The 22234-nt window shown below is 53.7% G+C and overlaps 2 protein-coding genes across 10 annotated transcripts in view; one reads left to right on the top strand and one right to left on the bottom strand.

Annotated features, from left to right (window-relative positions):
• The first annotated feature begins 8451 nt into the window (after nucleotides 1–8451).
• On the top strand, nucleotides 8452–20850 carry Uqcc2 (ubiquinol-cytochrome c reductase complex assembly factor 2). 8 transcript variants are annotated; one of them, XM_063279215.1, is made up of 6 exons: nucleotides 9829–9880; nucleotides 12888–12999; nucleotides 14553–14669; nucleotides 17605–17679; nucleotides 18310–18379; nucleotides 20674–20847. In XM_063279215.1, the coding sequence occupies exons 4-6, from the start codon at nucleotides 17632–17634 to the stop codon at nucleotides 20799–20801; spliced, it is 246 nt and encodes an 81-aa protein (XP_063135285.1). In that variant the 5' UTR covers nucleotides 9829–9880; nucleotides 12888–12999; nucleotides 14553–14669; nucleotides 17605–17631; the 3' UTR covers nucleotides 20802–20847. The 8 variants fall into 8 exon arrangements, with proteins under 8 accessions (XP_038954739.1, XP_063135283.1, NP_001101998.1 ...); XM_039098811.2 differs by lacking the exons at nucleotides 9829–9880; nucleotides 14553–14669 and adding an exon at nucleotides 8452–9327; XM_063279214.1 differs by lacking the exon at nucleotides 14553–14669 and having other exon boundaries at nucleotides 9794–9880.
• A 492-nt stretch (nucleotides 20851–21342) lies between these two features.
• Itpr3 (inositol 1,4,5-trisphosphate receptor, type 3) overlaps nucleotides 21343–22234 on the bottom strand; it is a 65637-nt gene continuing 64745 nt past the window's right edge. Inside the window, exon 59 of one of the 2 annotated variants that reach the window (XM_063278985.1) lies at nucleotides 21343–22071. In XM_063278985.1, coding sequence (XP_063135055.1) covers nucleotides 22003–22071 — 69 coding nt within the window. In that variant the 3' untranslated portion in view covers nucleotides 21343–22002. The remainder of the gene's footprint in view (nucleotides 22072–22234) is intronic. The other variant, NM_013138.2, reaches the window with a different exon arrangement.

Genomic DNA, 22234 nt, shown 5'->3' with positions numbered 1-22234 from the left:
GCTTGTAGTCCCCGCACTTGGGAGATTGAGGCCGGAGGATTCGACATTCTTTGGCTACAGAATGCTTCAGGCTAGTTTGGGTTATATGGGACCCTGTCTCAGGAAAAAAACAAAACAAAACAAAACAAAATTGCACGTGTCTACAAGCAAGCCTGGGAAGGAAGGGGCCTAGCATCTGAAACCCCTAGAGCACAGCATTAGGCACCGGTGGAATCTAATGATAAGGATGATATTCCTGAGAGTCCACTATGATAGAAGGGAAGAAGGAAACTTGTTTAGTTGGGCACAGTGCACTGGGGAGACAGAGGCAGGTGGATCTCTGTGAAGTCGGACTGGCCTGATCTACAGCCAAAGTTTCAGGCCAGCCAAAGACTACCTAGTGAGTCAGTCTCCAAAGAGAAAGGGAAAAAGGAAAGGACCTGGATTTCAAAGCAGGTTAGCTCTTCCAAATGACGCTAGCCAAGGTAATGATGTCATTAATTTGCATGCACTTGCCTGCGGCAGGAAAATGGGATCCAACCTGGAATGACTCTATTCGCCAATGACAGTTAGATCCCTGAAGGCTGCTTTCTCTGCTGGCACATCAGCTCTCCCCTCCAACCTCTCTCAGCTGAGGGACTGACCTGCTGAACCTGGGACACTGCCCCCCCAGTGCTCTCCTCCTACAACTTCCCACTGTGCCCTTCCTCCTCCTCCCCCTCCTCTCCCCCACTCCCCATCCTTCCCTCCCCCTCCTCCTTCCCTCTCCTCCTTTCCCCTCCTTCCCCTACCTCCTCCTCTCCCTTCCTCCTCCTCCTCCCCCCTCCTCCTCCCTCCCTTTCTCCTCTGCCCATGTTCAAGACCCAGACCAAGTTCCATTCCCCAGCGAAAAGTAGTTCACAATAAAAAGAAAACAAAAAGGAACAGAGCTGGGTTTGGTTTTAGAAACCCAGACAAGGACATGTGAGCTCACTGAGCATCCCTAAGAACTTGGTGAGGTCATAGGGCAGTTGAGATGCACTCCTGTTTGGGGGTGGGGCTGGAGTGGGGCGGAGTTGGATGATGGGGAAACGAAGCCAGGGGTGCCAAGAACACTGGGGAGCACAAGGGAAGAGCCTGATTACGTGCCCAAAGCTAGCTCCCTCTCCCCCACACTAGTGGCTCTCCTCTCTCTGAGTTAAGAAACACACAGGTTCTAGTCAGAGTAGATTGCAATTCACAGCGCCAGTCACAAGGGTAACTTTCCAGGTCGGGATGGTCAGTGGAGAGCCCCTGCTTGGTCATCCAGGACCCAGGCTCCTCCTAAGCTGAGCCGCTGTGGTCTTCCACATGCGGTCCAGACGGCTGCCGGCTGCCGTAGACAGGTGCAAGGGAGGCTGCAGAAGGAAGGACACAGGCACGCCCACACCCCACGGGCAGGAACTAGTCATGAGGCCCTGCCTAGATGCCAAGGAGCTGACACTAGCCGGGCAGGCAGAGGTGATTCACAGGCTCTGCCCCTGACTTTTCCATCGAGGCTTTCCAACTTGTGTTTTTCCTCTGTTCTTCCCCTCCTCCTCCTTTTCCTTCTCCTCTCCTCTTTTTCTCTGGTCTACGAATCCTGCCTTTTCATTTCTTATTTATGCCTTTCCACTGGCTCCTCAGGTCTGAGTGTCTTCTCTCCAAATTCATGGGTTGCAGCATGATTCCCGGAGCCACGGGTCTCAAAACCCTTTAAAGGGCTGTCTGTCACGGGGGTGCGATGGGATGGCTCAGTGGGCTTGCCACGCAAGTCTGATGACCCGAGTTCAATTCCCACATGGTGCATAAAACTGGAAGGAGAAAAACAGGCTCTACAGAATCATCCTCTGACCTCCAGGCCCATCATGTCAGACTCCTACATCCTGAGCACACATTCACACAAAAGGGCTGGTGGCCTGTCTCGCATCTCAGCATCTGGAGGGGACAGGCGGGAAGAGCAGATGTTTTAGGTCATCCTTGGCTACACAGAGAGAAGCCTGGGTGGGGGCTCGCCAGCCCCTCCTCCCCGTGAGGCCACATTACATCATTTATGAAGAACTGGCTTTCACCAGACAGAATCTGATAGCGCTTTGATCCTGGACTTCCAGTCTCTAGAGTTATGAGCAATAAATTTCTATCTACGAGGAAAAAATTATCCAAAGTAGAAATGGGTTTGGTGAGAGCCTAGCCCATCTTTACAATAGCTTCTCCCTCCATCACTATCATATGGACAGCTGACACGGGGAAGGGGGTGCAGGAGGGAGAGCGGGCCCTTCCTCTGAGTCCTCCGAGACTGGGAGACCCTACCTAACATGGCCCCAAAGATATCTCTTCTGGGAGCCATCAACATTCACTCCTCCCTGTAAGGTCCCGACAACAAACCAAGTTACCAAGTTGAGATTCCCCCGGAGTTCACCCTAGGGCACGTAGGACTTTCCTGGGCTTCTTTATAGAGTGTGGGTGACCCCCCAAGCAGCCACACTGGAAAGTGTTAACCCGGTGTGGATGACTCTGCATTTCCTCCCCAGTTAACTTTCCATAGCCTGTGTACTCTAGCATCCTGAGACCCTGAGGGAAGAATTGTTTGCAAATGGTTGTCAGGAGGAGGCATGGGAGCCTTGGAAGCCTGGGTAAGGGCTCGGTGCCACTCCAGGTGATCTCTTGTAAGCAGTCATGGCTGCTTAAACATGAAGGATCAAATGTTGCCACAAAGAGCAGACCTAGGTCACCCCGACTCATGGAGCAACCTGCCTCTGGCCTGGCTTCTCCCCCTCCCTCTCCGGCTTTGCCAACAAGGGAGCAGGGCGGCCTCAGAGACAGCCATCCCCCAACTCCGTTCCCTGGGTGATTAAAGAGGAGGCCGAGGAGAGGACCGTTATTACAGCTTTTTCATAATGCAATGTTATCAGCAAGCTCTGGGCCTCTGGGCAGTGTGCTGGCAGCCTCATCGCTCTCCCAGGCTGCCGGGGCTTCCTGGGCTACTCAGGGAAGGGCAGGCTACTGTCTGATGAAAAGAATGTCCAGGCGCGACAGCCCATCACCCTCTCTTCAGAATGATCTAAACCTCTTACTTCTGATTTAAATCTGCGTCCTCAGTGGCCAGCCACAGAAAGCAGATGAGGAGAGAGAGAGAGAGAGAGAGAGAGAGAGAGAGAGAGAGAGAGAACTAAAATGCTAAAATGAGTGTGCTGGGGTGCCAAGGAGAATGGAGGGGGTGGCTGGAGGGGTGCTCTGGGATTATTGAATGAGCTGTCAGGATGCTGGCTCCAGCCATACCCCAGCTTCCCACTGTACCGCACTTCTAGCCTCTTCCTCCCTGGCTAGGCCGTCCTGAAATGAGGCTCTCCCAGCATCTTAGAGGCGGCAGGGATGGTGAACAGGAGATGCTGACCCACAGTTTCTCTTCAGTACCGTTTACTCCCCATGCTTCATTACCAGAGTTGTTAGGGGGCAGAGCCTGCGCCCTAGCAGCCCTTAGTCTGTCTGTCCCACACTCTGCCACTCCCCCTCAACAGGCCAGTTAAACAGACATATAACAGTGAGAAGCAGGAGAAAGAGATTTATTCAAAATGGCCCCATTGGGAAGCAGATCAAATGAAGAGACCCAGAGGCCTCCCCTCCCTCCTGTCACCTCTGGAGTCCTGGCACGAAGTTTAGGTTTGAACAGATTGCAAGGAGAATCGTGCACCCAAGCGGTCCTGGCCACGGTGTGGTCCTGCCCGTCACCAACTATCATTGCCTCAGCTCCAGGCTCTCCTACGAGGTGATCTGACAAGCCGTGTGAAATCTCTTTCCAGGAGACACGCTCCCCCTCCGAGTAGTGTCTGTCCGGGCCTCAGCTTCTTCCTCCTCTCAACACGAGACTCTGGGGGAAAAAATCTCCTGTTCCTTGGGGCAAATTGTCTGAATCGTCTGTCTGCCAAAGGGAGGGGAGGAGTGTCAGTCTAGAGTAACTCACCCCAGAAGCTGGAGAGGCAGCTCAGCCTCGAAGAGTGTGTGTGTGGACTGCTCTTGAGGGAGGACCCAACTTTGATTCCTAGGGCCGTACACACGGCTCACAACTGCCTGAAGCTCCTACTCCTGGGACTCCTTGGCCTCTGCTCTCCTGGCAGGGGCACCTGCGCTCCATTGTGCCAGTGCAGTCTCAGCTCCAGTGAGGGGCTACTTACTGTGTGCCAGGCCTCCTGTCAGACAGTGACCTATTCTGTGAAGCCCAAGGGGACACATGATGAGTATTGCTTTGGTGACACCGTCAGGGGGCTTGGGCAGATGAAAAGATATCTCGGCAGAGTTTAGGACCTCTGGATGCCCAGACTCTCCAACTTACCCGGACCACCCGAGTGTGTTTAAGGATGCCTGTTCACCGTCAACCACATTTTCCTCGGGGACACGAGATCTCTGCAGGGTCTGGGTAATACATCTGTGTGTTGGAGCCAACCCTCTCCTGCAGTGGGTTAGGCTGAGAGAGGAAATCGCAACTAAGCATTTAATTCCCTTTTAATGTTTACATTATTAACACCAGTGTTACAAAATGATTTTTTTTTTACTTTCATGCGATGTAAATGTGCGATTCAACGACTAGATTACCGGGGATCGTTATAATTTGGCAATCGCAAGCCACGCTCCCTCTCGCGAACCTCCTCCCTTGCTAATGCCTGGTTTCTATACAGAGTGCCCATTCCGAGAGGCTGGGGAGGAGTGGCCCCAGTGGGGCTTTCCACTGAGCCAGGAGGCTGCGCTAGCTGGGAAATGAGTGACAGCCAGCAGGTGGGTGTTAAAATGGTCATCAACTCCCCATGAGGCTGGTGCCACTGAGATGCACCCCAGGCAGCGCCCATTAATGTGCCCAGAATGGCACTGGGTGATTGACAAGCTACTGAGCCCAGAATCTGGTTCAAACCACCCACAGAGGGGAAGGGAAAGGACCCTAGGAAAGGCAAGGTTAAGAGGGTCTGGGGTCCTTTAACGCGACACGCAAGAGCCCACTCCATGCCGGTGACGGCTGAAGCCTGTGGCGGCTGCATGGCTGATGGAGGGGCTCAAATCTGGACTCTGCCACTTCCCAGCCGGTGACCCTGGTTGACCTTAGCTTCTCTGTGCCTCAGTTTCCACCCCATAAAAGAAGGGGGGCAATTGTGGCCCTTGAATCATCATGGAAACTTTGCTTTTAAAATCTGTGTGCAATGTTTGGTGCAGAGGCTGGTGCAGATGGTACATTAGTTTACCATGTAATTACCATTTTCTTTATTTATGTTGGGTTTATTTTATTTATTGATTAATTTCCATTTTTGGTTTCTCTCTCTCTCTCTCTCTCTCTCTCTCTCTCTCTCTCTCTCTCTTGTTGGTTTGGTTTGGTTTGGTTTGATTTTGAGACAGGGCTTCTCTGTATAGCCTGCCTGTCCTGGATCTTGCTCTGTAGATCAGGCTGGCCTCCAGCTCACGGAGATCTGCCTGCCTCTGCCTTTCGAGTGCTGGGCCACCACCACTGGGCTTAATTTACTTATTTTGAGCCAGGATATCACTACCTAGCTGTGGCTGTCTGGAACTCACTGTGTGGACCAGACTGGCCTCGAACTCACAGAGATCGGCCTGCCTCTGCCTCCCAGATACTGGGATTAAAGGTATGGGTTTCCAGGCATAGTTTATGTTGTGCTAAAGATGGAACTCAGGGCCTCAAGCATGCAGAGCAGCGCTCTGCCCTCTGCCGACTTAGCTGCACCCTCAGCCACGCTAACCTCAAACACGGTATAGCAAAGATTGGTTTCAAGCCCCCCAATTCTCCTGGCTCACTCTTCCCAATAATTCTCGTTTTATTTTATTTAATGTCTGAGTGCTCTGCTGCGTATACATCCACCTGCCAGAAGAGGGCATCAGATCCCGTCACAGATGGTCGTGAGCCACCATGTGGTTGCTGGGACTCAAACTCAGGACCTCTGGAAGAGCAGTCAGTGCTCTTAACCACTGAGCCATCATCTCTCCAGCCCTTTATTTTACTTTTCAAGGCAGGGTTTCTCCATGTAGCCCTGGCTATCCTGGAACTCACTTTGTATACCAGGCTGGCCTTGAACCCAGAGATCTACCTCCCTCTGCCTCCTGAGCTCTGGAATGAAAGGTGTGTGCCACCACTGCCTGGCCTGTTAACTATTTTTAAATCCTTGAGATACACACACACACACACACACACACACACACACACACACACACACAGTCTATTACATTTAGCTAGGCAGGGTATCCTGTGAGTTTAACCCCCAGCATTCAGGAGGCAGAGGTAGCCATATCTTTATGAGTTCGAGGGCAGCCTGGGTCTACGTAGTGAGTACCAGCCTGCCAGGGATAAATAGTGAGACCCTGTCTCAATAATAAAGTTACACTTATTTATTTATTCTCTGTGTATATAGGAGTGGGCACACTTGAGCCATAGCTTGTGAGGAGGGCCTGTCACCTGCCATGTAGGTTCCAGGGATGAAACTCTCTCAGGTCATTAGGCTTGGCAACAAATGCTTTTACCTGCTTTAGCTAACACACAGAGCCAGTTCTCTCCTCCGCCAGGCAGAGTCAGGTTATCGAGTTTGGCGCGAAGCACCTTTACCTATGGACCTCGCTTGCCAGCCTCCATATTTTTTTTTTTTTTAGCAATCTGTACTGTGCACCCCAGCAGCTGCACATATTGCTGTACTGGGGAGACAGAGGCAGAAGCACGGGGTTCTCACGTTTGAGGCCAGCTTGGGCTATATAACAAAAACATGGGAACCGGAAAGGAGATGGAGTTGGGCGTGGCAGCCCATGCCTTTAATACAATACCCAGCCCTCGGGAGGCAAGAGCAGGCAGATCTCTGTGAGTTCCAAGCCAGCTGGGTTTACATAGCAAGTCCCAGGACAGCAAGGCTATACGGAGACCCTGTTTCAACCTCCCCTACCACCGCCACCAAAACCAAACCCGCATTTGATTCCCTAGTATTCACATGGCCGCTCACAACCACCTGTAACTAAGGGATCTGATGCACCAGGCACACACGTTATACCTGCTACTGATAAATAAGGACCGATTAATAAAGCCGAAATAAAACCAGGGAAGGAGAGGGCAGCTCCAGAGACCGCCTACCCACCCGCCCGTGCCACACGTGTGCCAGTGTGTGATCTCCGACGTTCTCTCTTCTCATTTTCCCCATCATGGAGCAGAGCTCGGCTGTGCTAGGCAGTGCTGTGGAACGCAGAGGAAGAAATATTACCCAGCCCTGGAGGGAAATGGGGGAGGAATGTCAGGGGCGGCTCAGCAGCGTAGGAGGCACGCCTTGGGCGGAGATGGGAAGGAGGCAGAGGGAGGGGTTTAATCTGAGCAGATCGGTGGGTGGTTCAAACCGGGAACAGTCTCCACGGCTCCAGAAGTGATGATAGGGAATCTTGGTTGGGGTGCCAAGGTGAGGTGCCTCTAGAAAACTTCCCTGATCACCCCATTGTGTCCCAAGCCCCATCCCAGCCTCGTCTTAGCTCTTGTTAGCCATGAAGTTGGGTGGTTTCCTGATGTCCGTTTACTCCCTACTTCCAGGCACTGACGGCCAGGGTGGCTGGAATTCACGAGGGCGCCCCCAGGTATTGGCCTGCCACAGCCAAGCTGGGAGTCAGGGGTGGCAGGCAAGACCCCTTGCCCGTCTTAGGCTGTAGGGGGAGTAACTTGATGACAGTGAATGTCTTTTCCTCCCCGCTGAGGTACAAAAGCGGTAGGTTGAGAAAGGTGCCAGGGAAAGTTCGTGCCTACCGCCTCCTTCTGTGGTCTTCCTTCCTCTGCCTGCTACACAGCAGGGGCTGGGTGGGCAGTCAGTCCTGCCCCTCACCTAGAGTTGCTCCCTATGTTGTGAATGCTGAGAGGCTCAGACCTAGGGTTGGAATGTGGCTTCATTCATTCATTCATCCAGCACTAATTTATAGGGCGAGTTCCGGGCACGTGGGGCTACACAGATAAACCCTATCTCAAAAGGGAAAACCATAACACACATATACATACACACTCATGTGAGATTAGATAGATAGATAGATAGATAGATAGATAGATAGATAGATAGATAGGGTCACCCAGCACCCAGCAAGATGGCTCACAGGTAAAGGCACTGGTGATATCTTTATCTTTATCTCTATCTCTATCCCTAGGAGGCTGTTGAGGTTGGAAGATCTCAAATTCTAGGCCAACCTGGACCACCTAACAAGCACCCTTTTGCTTAAAATGGTACATTTGGTTCTAAAGAGATGACTCAGTGGTTAAGGGCTATGGCTGTCCTTGCAGAAGACCCTCCCTCTCTTGCTTTCCAATGCCCACATGGTGGCTCACAACTGTTTGTGATTCCAGTTCCAGGGGATCTGGTGGTTTGTTTGTTGTTGTGTTTGTTTTTGGCCAGGCAGGCACATACACACATAGTCAGACATTCATACACACAAGATATAAAAAATTGTGAAGGACGGTATATCTTATGTTGTATTTTGCCACAATAAAAATATTTATTCTTGGGGCTGGAGGAACAGCAGGGCTATTAAATACATTTATTGTTCTTGGAGAGAATCAGGTTTGGTCCCCAGAACTGACACGCGTATGTGGATGCAGGTAAACACTCATATACATAAAAATAAAGAAAACACACTAAAAACATTTTTTAAAACGCTTCCAGGTTGCAGCAACCTTTTTGGATTTCATGGGAAACCTGCACATGCGATGAGCAATGTAGTCGGGAGGCTGGAGAGAGAACTGTTAACAGAGGTTTATGTGGTAAAGATAAGTACAGGGTGATGGAGTGTGGGAGTGGGGCAGCTGTGTGTGTGCTTGCGTGCGTGTACACGAGTGCCTGCCAGACATTAAGATCAAACACATCTCCATCCATTTATTTGTATTTACATGCAAATGTTTCGCTTATGCAAAACAGTAGACGTCTCCGGGGAAGCTTTTTTAGTCTCGAGCTTGTGAAGTCATTGAAAACGAAGAGCAAAGCTGTCCCTAGGGTACATCGAGTCTGCTTTGCCCCTGGGAGCTGGGCGAGTTCCAGGACGGAAAATCCGAAGAGCTCAGACCTCACTCTCAAAGGTGAGCAGCGCCGCTGCCTGGAGGGCGGCAGGCCGTTGGCGGAACTGCGCATGTCCGCGGGGAGGCCAGCGCGCCTTAGTGCGCACGCGCTCTCTGCAGTTTTGACTCCTCCCCTAGGGGCGGGGCAAGCGGGGCCCAAGATGGCCGCTCTCCGCTACCGGCGTTTTCTTAAGCTCTGTGAGGAATGGCCAGTGGACGAGACCAAACGGGGCCGGGACTTGGGCGCTTACCTGCGGCAGCGGGTAGCACAGGCCTTTCGGGAGGGAGAGAACACCCAGGTGACCGGAGGGAAGGAGGTTGGGGACGTCGGAACGAGGGGAGGCAGGGTGGGGATTCTGCGCATGCGTCGGCCTCCCTGACAGGCTGCACGTGTGCTAGGTACCCATCTTCCAGCTAGCTGCGACGTGCGACGCCTTCTGCTCAGTTTTCTTGTCTGCACCGTGTAGTGCCCAGTGAAGCGCCCCTGAGGTCCAGATTCCACTAAGCAATCCAGTTGTAAGGCGGGGTTGTTTCTTTCATGACATCCGTTCATGTGTTTGTGAGCCCAGCCTGTCCCCAGAAACCTCCAGCCAAGCCTCACTGCCCTCTGTCACTGTGAAACTGTTTGGGTCTTCCACACAGGTCCCTTGTGTGAGTAGCAGGCCTTCTCCCTCCACTCTGGTTTAGGCTAACCCTTCTCAAGCATGGCCGTGTGCGGAGGGAGAACTCTGTTAGGTTTCCAGGGAAACAGCAGTGAGTTAGATGAGGTCCTGCCCCTTGTGTCTTTGAATTCTCATTCGGTACACGAGGAACAGACAGGCGAGGAACAGACAGACGCAGGAGACAGTCCTAGTGAGTATCTGATCATGGTAAATGTAGCGTTAGTCGGGTTCCTGAGGCTTGCCTGAGGAAGTTACACACAGGTAGGACTCAAGGCGGGAAGACAGTGAACTCTGAATTTTGGGGCGGCCAAGCACCGCAGAGCAAACCAGACTGGCACATTACAGAAAAGAAAGCAAGCCTACGGTTAGTGAGTGGCATGCCCACAGCTAAGAGTTGAAGCTGAAGGAAGGCAGGAGGGTTTGTTTGTTTAACCTACAAATGTTTGTGCAGTGCCCACTGAGGCCAAAAGAGGGCGCTGGATCCCCTAGAACTGAAGTTAGAAGTGGTTGTGAGCCACCGTGTGGCCACAAAGAATCCGAACTTAGGTCCTGTGCCCTGCGTTAGGAGTCAGATCTTACCAGGAAGCCAGTGAGAAGCCACCGGGGACGTTTAGTCAGGAGACTGATGTGCCCTAATTTCCAAAGGCGCTGCAGCCAATGGAAACAAGCCGCAGAGAAGCCTGCGGTGGTAGTGCTGGAAGAGAGAGATGCTTCAGGTAGTGCTGGCAGTGGCACAGGAGGCAGAAGTAACAGATAGCAGCCTGTAATGTGGGGGTCACATTAGCAGCACGGAAGTCCTGGAGTGGGGTGAAGGAGAGGAACCGAGGACAGCTCCTAGATTTTTCCCCCCCTTTTCCTTTTTTGGCTTGAGCAGCTGGGTGCCATTTACTCAGACGGGAAAGACTAGAAGAGGAGCAGGTGGGGTGTGGGAAGTGCATTGCACGGTTGACGTTAGAGGCTTTAAACTGGAGATGCCAAGCAGACCCACTTCCAAGTGGAATGTCAAGCAGGCAGGGGGTTATTTGAGCACGGAGGTCAGAGGTGAGGGGTCAGATGCTCAGTACACTTAGGTAGCCGGATAGATGACCCATGAGATGGACCATGTCCGCCAAAGCAGAAACACTGCAGGTATTGTAGCTCATTTCAACCAGCTAAACCAGCCCACCTCATGACTAGGTCGCCGATTGTGACATGGGTGGTGGGTCTGGCCCAGGGTCCTCACCGACCTGTATCGTACGGATCACGGGCGCCTGTGAATAGAGATGAAGCCCCCGTCCCACCTCATGCACCATATCTTTGTTTTTTGTTTTGTTTTTTTCTTGGAGCTGGGGACCGAACCCAGGGCCTTGTGCTTGCTAGGCAAGCGCTCTACCACTGAGCTAAATCCAACCCCATGCACCATGTCTGATGTAGTTCTTGGTACACAAAAGCATCCCATCTGAGCCAACATCCAGGAAAGCAAGGGGTTAGTTGTGGTTTCTGAGGCTAGTGGTCTCCAGATGCAGCGGAAGTTGCTGGTGGAGTGGTGAGGCTAGAGGGCAGACTGTGTCCTGTCGCTTCACGCACTCCTTGGTTCGAGGCCTCCGTGTATGTGCAGCCCCAGGCACTGCTGACACAGGCAGTCTGGTCCTCCGTCCCCAGTAGCTTAGAGTTGGGCAGCCGGAGCCTGGAGGCTGGAGGAAGAGAGATTGGGCTCACCTACTTAATTGCTGGGGTAAGACAGACAGCAGGGAGGGGAGAGCTTTCTCCTTGGGAGCTGTCACCCTTTGTCACTACCTAGGGACTCGGCTTCTGATCAGCTGAGGCCCACACAGACTTAGTCATAGCAGCAAAATGCAAGTCGGCTTCACCAGAGGTTCCGCCGCTGCTGATGGATGTGTTCTGGGTGGAGTGAGCCAGGGCGTCCTGGTGGCCGCGGGCACGTTACTCAGAACCTCTGTCGTAGCTCATCCTGATGTCACCTGAAATTGAGCCTGCTTGGGCTCAGTAAATCTTGGTGATAATTTTTGGAGGGAGCAGTGCTGGGCTGGGATGGAGAGCAGTGTGTGAATCACTCCCTCCTCCACCCCCAGATCACTTAGGAAAGACCTTGAGAAGGGAAGGCGGCTCTGAGAGACGCTTCATTAAACCCACAGTAGAAGGTGGGATTAAACCTGGGGGGCAGGGGAGGGTGGTGGCTGTGACCACCCCCCAACCCCCACCCCTCCACCACTTGTCCAGAAAGTGGAATTAGAGGGGGCGGAGGTTGCTGTGCTGAGCAGCCTTGCTAAGACCTGCGTCCTCCTGGCCTCTCGGCTTCCAGTACAAGGAAGGTGCACAGAGCACTTGGCACATCTCCTCTTTGAGCCTTTGGGCCACCAGGTGAGAAAGCCATCACCATCCTGATTTTTACAGATATTGAAATCAAATCAGAAAAGTAAAACCTTTGACTCAGGTTCCTTGACAGTAAGAGACAAGTGGACAGCCCAGCTTCTGTGCCCTGGTCCAAGCAGGTCTCAGCAGGTACCCTGTTACCAGTCCTCTTGAGAGGCCTCCTGTTACTTTCTTCTGTAAGCATCAAGTCCTCCCTCCCTCGATTCACTGATCAGGCCTTTTGGATCACAGCAGTTGGGGGAAGGAATTAAACGCTTGAGGCCTGCTTCCTTTTCTGTGTCCCACTCACCACCTCCCAGTGCAGCAGGGAGAAAGGGGGTCCTCAGTGGGACACCAGTGCAGGAAGGCCAATTAATAATTCAGACTACAGACCTGAGCAGAGCCCTCTGCCTCCTGGGGGTTGCCCTTGGGGGATCTCGGCCCACCCTAACCCCACCAGGAGGTGGGTGGCCGTGGGGAGCTGTGGGGAGCTGGAGGGAACACAGGGAACACCTTTGCCACCTTGTGCCTGGCGGTTGCTTTTGAAGTTCATGGCTGTGGGTCTGGTCTACTCTGAATACCGCTTTCTTAGAGTTCTCATTCCCTGCTGCTCCTCGAGCTTCACAAAAGAATCTCGGTGTGGGGGGAGGGCCAACAGCTGTGCTTATTGACTCAACTGCAGGCAAAGAGCCTGCTAATGAGCTGTCAGGTGCCGGGTGGCTGGCTGGAAGCTCTGCTGGGCCAGCCTAGGCAGCTCAGACCACTGGGGAAGGATCTGGAGATGCTGCCGCCTGGGGGTTGCTGCCTGTCCCGCCCTCACAGGTCTCGGCCTTTGTGTCTTGCAGAGGGTTAGATGATGGTCCAAAGAGGAAGATACCAAGCCTCGCTGGGTTTCTAGCAAGGAACAGTGCTGGCATCTCCTCAGAGAGGGTCCAAGGCATGGGGGTAGTCATCCAGGTGAGACCTGCTCTCAGTACCTCAGTGGGCTGCCTGGGTCATGACAGCCACAGAAAAGGCATCTGTCTCAGTGTGAATCAGACTTTGGGGACATGATCTAAGGACAACTCGTAGTCTTTGTATGTTGCAGACACTACAGCGGTGGGTTGTGAGGGAAGCGGTGTCTAGGACGGGCTGAGTACACTGTCATTTTTACCCTCGGTCAGGGTGTTTGGAGTAGGGAACTGTGCGTGCGTGCATAAAAGTGCAGCGGCTCCTCTCAGAGGTAAATGACTATATCCAGTAGTGGTCCCCGCTTCGCCAACTCTGGGCCTTCAGTGCCTGCCAGCCCTTGGTGTCCAGGTGCCCTGGCCTCCCAGCCTCAGTACCCTGCCCTCTCAGGCCCTTGCTCTGCCTTCAGAACCTAAGTCTTTCTAATCTTTGAGACCCAGTGGCTCTGGACCGCTGAAGTCCACACACCAGAAACCTGACCTGCTGGTCTGTTTTTCCTGTGCCCTCTCTCCACCCATCCATTCTGTGTTGGTCAAGCTCAGACAGTTAGGGACTGACTGCTCTGCCCTGTGTGCCTCCCCACCCTCATGCCCACGCCTGTCCTGCTGAGTTCTGCAGTGCCGCCATGCCCTGACTGCCGCTCAGCCCCACACGGTTCAAGGCAGGTTGGTTTTCAGTTTCTTGTCCCCTCCTTGACTGCTGGCTACTCCTTTGTGTCCCTCACGGTCTGATTCTCTAGCAGTGCACCCTCCATGGTAGGTGCTCAGGAAATAGACACCCAATTTCATTGACAGGGATATGCTCCAGTCAGCATGGTTCCTGTCAGAAGTTCATTACTGAGTCATGGAACCTTCTCGGAGAGCCTCCTGGACCAGATCAGCCCCACCCTCATTAGCAGAGCAGTCCGTGCCACCTCCCCAGTGTGCTGTGCTTCCCTTGTGTCACTGGAGTGGGGCCTCTGTACGAATTGCTGTCACCACCCAAAATTCAATTTTGAAAATCGAAGTCAGTGCCTACGGCGCTGGTGTAGATTTGTATGTATAAAAGTTTAATATGGTAAGGAGGGCGGCTGAGCAGGGGACGACGGAGGAACGAGACTGCTGTGAAGGGCGCCCCTCGAGGAGCGTTTCACAGGGAACAGCGTGGAATTTCCCATACTGCCCATGTGCGGCTCTTTGTCCCAAAATGCCTTTAATCTCATTAGGTGCAAATGCAAGTCCAGGTAATTCAAAGCTTTGCATGTAGGAGTCTTTGCTGACACCCATAGATTTCATGAGAGATACTGGGTGTCCCGGGTTCCAGAGTATTTGTGCCGGTGTGTGAAGGAGGGTAAGGTGTAGGTAGGGACAAGACAGGGCAGGGGTCCCCCGGAGCAGCTACAATGCACACAAGACTGAGTTCTAGTTGCTGAGCTGGAGTTGGACACAATGCAGATCCTCAGATGGGCTTTGTTGCTTGCTGTCTCTCCTTAGGCAGGAAGAATTTGCTAGAAATTGGCTTGTTGCAAACACCGACTTAGTGGGAAATTAGATGGCAGGTATATTTTGCATTGTGTTATCTAGATCCCAAGGCTGGCCTTGAACTCATCACACTCGTACCCCAAGTTCTGAGATGATCGGCCTGTGCCACCATCCCTGCCTACAAAGCTCTGTGAACACTGAGGAGGCTGAGGCTCCAGGGTCCGTGAGTTTCTGCTCTCCAGTCTTACGGTTGCGAGGGTGGCCCTCTCCTCTGTGCTCACCCTGTGGGGCAGCCCCTGGCAGGGTTTGGGGGTGGGTGCTAGGGCTCAGTTCTGATTGCTGTAAAGGCACCCTGCTGCGCACTAGGTCGAAGCCTAATAGTGGGAGGGGTAGGTGCAGATGAACAGCCATGAGAACAGCCTTTGGCAGAGGCCACCCCCTTGCCACCATGCTTAGTGGCTGCCCGGAGGTGTCCAGGTCAGGACCAGTTCTCACTGGCTTGCCCCCAACCCAGTAACACTCCTACCTGAGTGGCACTGGCCCTTCCTGGCTGTGTTCCCTGGGCCATGCCCCAGCAGTATCTGCTGGGATGTTTCCCCAGTCTTCCCTGGTCCCTCTGCACAGGCCACAGCACGCTGCATACCCTGTGTGCTCTGTCTGTATTAAAATGTAAGCTCCAGCACTGGGCTAATCATCACAGCACACGCTGGCCAGGGGCAGCCATATCACCTCCTTCGACTTTCACATTGCCCTCAGAGGTAGGAGCATATTATCACTCTTTTTTTTTTTTTTTTTTTTCTTTTTTCAGAGCTGGGGACCGAACCCAGGGCCTTGCGCTTGCTAGGCAAGCATTCTACCACTGAGCTAAATCCCCAACCCGCATATTATCACTCTTAAAGTGGAGTTCACCACAGTGGGTGGTGCTCTGTCCTGTGAGGGTTTTCTCAGACAGTGGCCAGGATTGGAATGTGGGCACAGATTACTAGACAATGGCATTATGTCAGTGTTAGTTGCCCTGAATGGTCACATGAGAGAACACTCAGAATCTCAGCAAACACATGCCTGAGTTGGGGCGGTGAAAGGGCCTTAGAAATAATCAGCCATTTATAAGAGTGATGCAGTCGTGCCAGCCGTCAGTGAGTGGCAGAGGTCCGTGAGTTACCCAACATGTCGTAGCTGGTGCCAGGATCCCTCCCCGGCAGCTGTCCCACTGTCCCTGCAGCCAGTGTGAGGCCCTGCTCACATCAAGGCAGATGGGTGCCTTGTGCAGGCTGTGGGGTTTGTAAGCCGACAGTCGGCCCAGGTATTGAGAGCACAGCAGAAAAGATGCCCTTCTGTGGTGGTGGTAGACGTTGTGTGACTGCTGTGTGAGGCAGCTGCATATGCACATGGGGCTGTGTGTGCATGCGCGTTTGAACGTGCACATGCAGAGGACAGCTTCTGCTGTCAGTCCTGCCGTCCGACCTTTTGCCCTCCCCCCCCCCCTTTTTTTTTAAAGACAGGCTCTCTCTGCCCGGTAGGCTCTAAGTAGGCTAGGCAGACCAGCCACTGAGCTCCAAGGATCCACCTATCCCCTGTGCCCAGCACTGCAGTTAGGAGTGGGAGCCCCTGAGTCCTGACCTCCGAGTAGAGATGCTGCATTCTGTGTCCAAGGGTGAGAACTTGGGGTTCGTGTGCTCTGCCTCAGTGCTCTTTTTACTCATGCTTGCTCAAGAAGCAGCATGCTGGCACACCCCTAACCCCAGCACTCAGAAGACGGGCGGGAGGACCTCTGTAACTTGAGCACCAGCCTGGTCTACACAGTGAGTTCCAGGGCAGCCAGGACTGCAGAGACCCGGACTGCCCCCCACACACCAAAGGAAGCAGCATCAGCGGTGTGCCGAGCACTCCCTCCTTGGAGAATATGGCTGCTGCCTCTGTCTTGCTGGCCCTTGTTAGGGAGGTGCCAGCCCCACACACGTCTTCCTTAGTTTTAATGTCTTAGTTATGTAGCTCACTCTCCTCTGGTGGCCTCCTGGACAGCCCCTGCCAACCTTGAGCAGGGGACACATCTGCAGAAAGGAAACCAGGGTTGGGGCTGTCACTGAGAGCGGGACCTCATTTGACACACAGGCAGAAGAGGGCTGCCTCGCTGAAATGCTTAACTCCTGGTTTATTTATACGCTCACTCTTAAGAAAGGATTTAAGTCAGGGAAAAAGCCATCGTGTGAATTCTGGGAAAGCTATCAACAAGAGTTTTGTTCTGGGAGCCTTCAGAACTGACAGAGTAATGTAATGAGGTGCATAGACCAACAGCAAGGACGGAGAAGAGGAAGGGTTAAAGAGTAAAGGCTTGGAAGACAGAAAACCTGTCTTTCCAGGAGGCCTGCCCCCTTCCTGGGGACAGGCACATCCCCCTCCCCCCTTGCTTCCCGGCTCCGGCTCCCTCGTGTTGCTGTGGGTTCTCCTGGTCTCCATCCTGCTTGGTTCACCTGTTTACAACATGGTCTCCTTTCCTCTCCAAGCTGTCTCCTTTATAGGCCTACTGCGGCTCTCCATGTATCCCAGGCTGATCTCATGCTCCGCCCTGCCCAAGTCCTGGGATTGTCTGTGTACCCTGACCCTTTTGGCTCCCCCTTGCAGTCTTAGCAGCCCCTTGCTTAGCAGAGCTGGAGGTGCTGGAGGTTTCCTTGGTCTGTTTGTTGTGGTCTTCACAAGAGTATTCCGTCCTCGGAACACTGATCTTGGCTCACAAAGCTGCTCCTTTTTTTAAGGCTTTCTCATGCCCCTGGGCCCCAGGTGCTCTCCCGCTCCATAGCAGCACCCACCGTCCCCTCCTCATTACAGGGTCCCTTGCCCTGGAAGGCCTCCCTTCCCTGCCCACACTGCCCCAGTCTTTCTTTACTACCCACACCGGGTGTGGTGTTCCCAAGGTGCAAAGAACTGCTCAACACTCTTGTTTGTTGAGGGCTCAGGGATCCTGCAGGTCGGGGCGGGCGAGGTGGGGCTTTTCATCACGGAGGTGACTTTTCTTTCGAGAGCTACAGGGAGGTTTGCTTCCTGCGTGTGCCCTCCTCTGTGAATTTATTGTACACATAGCCCTCCCTCGAGGTATGGGTGCAGCGAGGGGGCCCAGCTCCTCTGCTCACTTCCCCGGGGGCACGCTGTCTTTCAGGTTGCAGAACCCGAGGCCTGTGATCAGATGTACGAGAGCTTAGCACGACTGCATTCAAACTACTACAAGCACAAGGTGAGTGGGCACAGGCCTTTGTGTCCCACCCGAGGGGAGGACCAGTCAGAACGGGGACCTGATTATACAGCGTTTGTAAAGATCGTGTTTGCAACTTTGAGATGTAACCACTGCTTTCAGCTAAGTCAACAATGGCACCCGTAAGGCCTCTGAATAAAAGCCATGCTTCTGTGTGCCAGCCCATGCTCCGTTCATATTCCTCACTCGGTGATGGAACAGATGTCACACGCTGATAAAGATGGAGAGCCAGGACCATGCTGTCACAGCGAGGCCCACTCCTCAGCCTTAACGTGCTGACTGTCAAGTTCCACGAAGTGTGGTTTCTCCCAGACTTGAAAAATATGTCAGGAGCGCCACAAATAGTCACGGCCAAGTGGAAGAACTGGGTGCCGAAGGGATTCCTTCCAAATACCAGCCACCGGGGTGGGCTCCACCTGGGAGCTGCTTAGCTGGAGGAGTCCTGGGCCTGCTAAATCTCCACGGGGTGGCCCCTGTGCTCCTGACCTCCAGGTGGCGCTGTTCCCACTATTGTCCGGTCTGGGGCCTCACTCAGCACCTGGTAAACTGCAGGCGGCCAGAGGAAGACCGAGTGTGCAGAGCTAAGTGTCCCTTCTCTCCTGCCCCTTGCAGTACCCTCGCCCCAGAGACACCAGCTTCAGTGGCCTGTCCGTGGAAGAGTACAAGCTGATCCTGTCCACAGGTATGAAGGCATGACTGCCCTCCCTGGTTGGCTTTAACCAGCCGGGTCAGGCTCGCTGACAGGTTTGCGTGATGGGAAGCCTTGAGTAGCAGAGGAAATCCTGAAGCTACAGGGCCTGAGCCACAGAACATGGAAGAGGTCAAAGGCATTACTCATCTTAGTAAAATCATCTTTAGTGCTTTTAATTCAAGGCTGGTGGCTGGGAACATATTAGCCAAATTGGAAGTCATTGGATTCAGTTTGGAAGGAAAATAACTTTATTTTTATGGTCCTAAGGGGGCTTTGTAAACAATGAGGCTTTTAATTAAAACAAAAAGCCATTCAGTGAGTGAGTATGGGGATATCCGTCTGAGGTATCTGCCCCAGGAGATGTGGTCTGCAGGTTCGATATGCGTCCAACGAGGTCTGTTTGGGAGTCATGGCTGGAGCCCAGCTCGTGGGAAGGAAGCCCCTGCCAGCCAACCCTCCTCACTTCCCCGTTTCCATTGTCACTGGAAGAGTCCGAGCAGGCGGGTCCTGGGAAAGTGCTGTTCTTATTGCCAGGGACATTGTATATAAAAATAGGCTAACCTTTTCTGGGAGGGAGGGCCCTGAACGTTGGCTGTCTGGTAGTCTAGAAATTTCTCCTTCCTCTTGGCTGGGAAGATTCGGCCTTCTAGAGTCTTGCCCTTGTGGGCAGATGGGAACCTGGCAACGTCATCTGCTGTGTCTGTCAGTGCTGGCTCTTGGGAGGGCAGGTCTTTGACTGTGTGGCCAGGCATCTCTTTGAGGTGTTCGTCTCTCTGACGTATAATTTACTCACACACCCGAGCGTGCATCAGCAGCAGTGATGGCATGTGTGTGAGGGATCTGAGAGTGGACTCAGCAGACTGTGCTTCCCACCATCTTGTCCTTGCCCCTTCTACCGGACCTCAGGAAGCCTCTCAGCAGGCAGCAGGGGAGTGTGGAGACTGTTGGTCTGGCTTCCCATCAGCCCCGGAAACCCCCACAATGTGTGCACAGCAGGCCTTGTGTTTTGTCGCACTTGTGTGGAGCCATTTCCACCCAAGTAAGGCTTCCACACCGCACAGGAGCAGCAGGGCCTGCAGTGAGGCCCCCTGCCTATGGCCTTAGTGTGTAGGAGAGCAGCCACCCCAGGGTCACCCTTGGCACCTTGTGTGGGAATCTGGACATGGGAAAGTCCCAGGGTGGGAGGCACTGCTGTGGCTGCCACACGGTGTATTCCAGGCTGGTGTGGAGCCACTGCCCAAACCAGTAATTGCAGCTAGCATTTGTGTTACAATGGGTCTACAAGCGAAACGGTATGGTAGCGTGTGAACGGCAGGGGAGCGTGTAAACGGTATGGTAGTGTCTGAGCTTACACCTAGGGGTTACAGAATGAGAGGTCGGCTAGGAGACAGACGTCCCTGTGCTCCATGGACATGCAGCCATGGTTGTCACAGTTGTCAGTAGGGCCATGCTGGCCTTATCAGCGGCTGACCGTGTCATTGCATGTATGCAAGGGGGCTGGGGGAGGGGGGGAAGACAGGGGTTCTCTGTTTAGTCTTGGCCATCTTGGAACTCACTCTGTAGACCAGGCAGGCCTTGAACTCAAGAGTTCAACCCACCTCTGCCCCATGAGTGTTGCAATTAAAGGTGCGGGCCACCACCACCACCTCCTGTGTGTGTGTTCTTAAATTGGTTCTCTGCACACATGACGAACACAGAACCTGCCACCATTGTGAAGGTGGCAGCATGGGAAATTTTTGGTCTTCTGGTTTTACAGTTGAACTTAAGGTTGCAAGGGTTCAGGGATTTGCTTGGGGTTGGGTGGGGGTGGGATGTCGTGTCCACCTCCCTCCCCACAGCCTACAGGGGCCCACACTGCTGACAGCTCCTTATAGCTTCCATAGCCAGGACCTTGCCTCCCTCTACCTGGTTCCTGCAGCTGATATAGACATTAGTAGGCCAAGCTTGGAAAGAGAGTTGGGCCATTCTTGGTGTGGGGTTGGGGGTTGGGCAGGAAGCACACCTCGGAGGTGCTGAGAAGGGCACAGTCAGGTCGGGAAGGAGGTCGGCCATTTCCTTGCTATAGTGTGGCATGGGGCAGGAATGCACATCCGTGGTGCTGAAGGGGGTGGGCAGTAACCCTCGGCCTTGTGCCCTCACCACCAGCCGTCTCCTATCGGCAGAGAGATCCACTTTTCACAGTACAGACCACTGCCCGGGACACACAAAGCAAAGCATGTCCTTTATGAGCCATCCTCATGGGCAAGTGTAGGAAGACGTCTGTCTGTTCTGTCTTTCCTGTGCAGACACTTTGGAGGAGTTTCAAGAGATGAATAAGAGTGTGTGGAGGAAACTGCAGGAGAAGTTTGCGCCCACAAGGCCCGAGGAGAAGCACAGAGCCTGGACTCGGGTGCTGTCCCGCCCACGGACCTGACTGCGCAGTCTCCTGATGCCTGTCAATAAACTGCCCAGTTTCCCCACCCTCCTGGTTTGGAATTCGCTCATCTGCTCCACCAGGGAGGCCCTGGCTACCCCAGGCCATTTCAGCCCGAGCAGGGGTGCTACAATGCAGGGCATCCCCTCCCAGCCTGAGGTCTGTCTGCAGCCCTAGGGAGGAGTCTCAGGGCCCCTGCGGCATGGTAGCAGCAGGCCACAGCATGGCCGTCCTGCGTGGCCCTCCCACTCAGGAGACAGCTCCAGCCCACCAGAAACGCACGCCCAAGTGTCTGACCCGAGTGTGGCAGGGGCACTGGGAGGTTACACGGCCACCTTACTGTAACTGCTTAGAACCTCGCTTCCATTAGGTGCTCAGTTCCTACTCAGGTGACCTGCAAGTGGGCAAAGGGGTCGAGCCCAGCAGGGCACCAGAGCCCTGGCAGGTGTTGGGGTGCAGTAGGTGGCATTTAGCATCCTGAGCTTGAGGAGGCCAGGCCAGCAGGGTGTTGGCCTAGGAGGCAGAAGCATGACCCCACTGATGGACTTGGAGTCTATTAATTTATTTAAGGCAATTAACACATTAGTCTCCAGGACACAGGACATGTAAAACATTACACCAAAAAGAGAGAAGCCACTGTCACACAGCCCAGGCCTGTTGCTGGGCTTGTGAGGCTTGCCTACAAAGCCTAGAGAAAGTCCTGGGAGCAAGGTCCATCCTGAGTCATGAGGCTCCTGGGACGGGGCCACACTGTCCCCAGCAGGCACAGGAGGGTGGGATGGCCCCCAGGAATAAGTTAAATATCAAAGCCCTAGGAAGCTAATAACAGCAGGCTACCACCTTCCTGAGCCAGGGTGGCAGGCAGGGGACAGCCACAATGTAGTGCTTGGAGGTGAGAGGCAGCCCACTTTTAACCACCTGCCAGGGCCACTGAGGAATGCCAGTCACTGCTTCGAAGGACAGCAGTCTGGAGGACTTGGCATCCCCTAAGGCACTAAGGTAAACCGAGTCTCTTCAAGGGTACTTACTAAGCAGGACCGTGCTCTGCTCTGGCACTCCCACTGGCCAGAGCCTGGCTTGGGGAGGGAGGGTGGCAGCTGAGCTGAAGATGGGGCAGGCACCTGGCTTCTACCTGACCTGAAGGAAGGGCGGCGCTGTGGGCAGCCGGCCTCCCGTGGGGGCCTCCGAGGCTCCGCTCTGCTCAGCGGCTCATGCAGTTCTGCACGTCCACGAAGCCCAGACGTTGCCTCCGCTTCCGCTGCTCCGTCATCTGAGTTAAAAGAGTTGTCAGTTGGGTGGCCTGGCTTTCTTTTCCACAGCACCATGAAAGTCTGCATCCTCCCCAAAGGGCCCAGCCACCCCTTGGCCCTGATGGCAGATGGTCAGCCCCAACCCCCAGGTTGTCTCTCGATAGCGAGTCAAACCTTTGATTG

The sequence above is a fragment of the Rattus norvegicus genome, chromosome 20 (genome assembly GCF_036323735.1).
Source record: "Rattus norvegicus strain BN/NHsdMcwi chromosome 20, GRCr8, whole genome shotgun sequence".
NCBI classification, from domain to species: Eukaryota; Metazoa; Chordata; class Mammalia; order Rodentia; family Muridae; genus Rattus; species Rattus norvegicus.
Note: the sequence above shows the minus strand (reverse complement) of the source record. Positions and strands in the feature narration are given on the sequence as shown.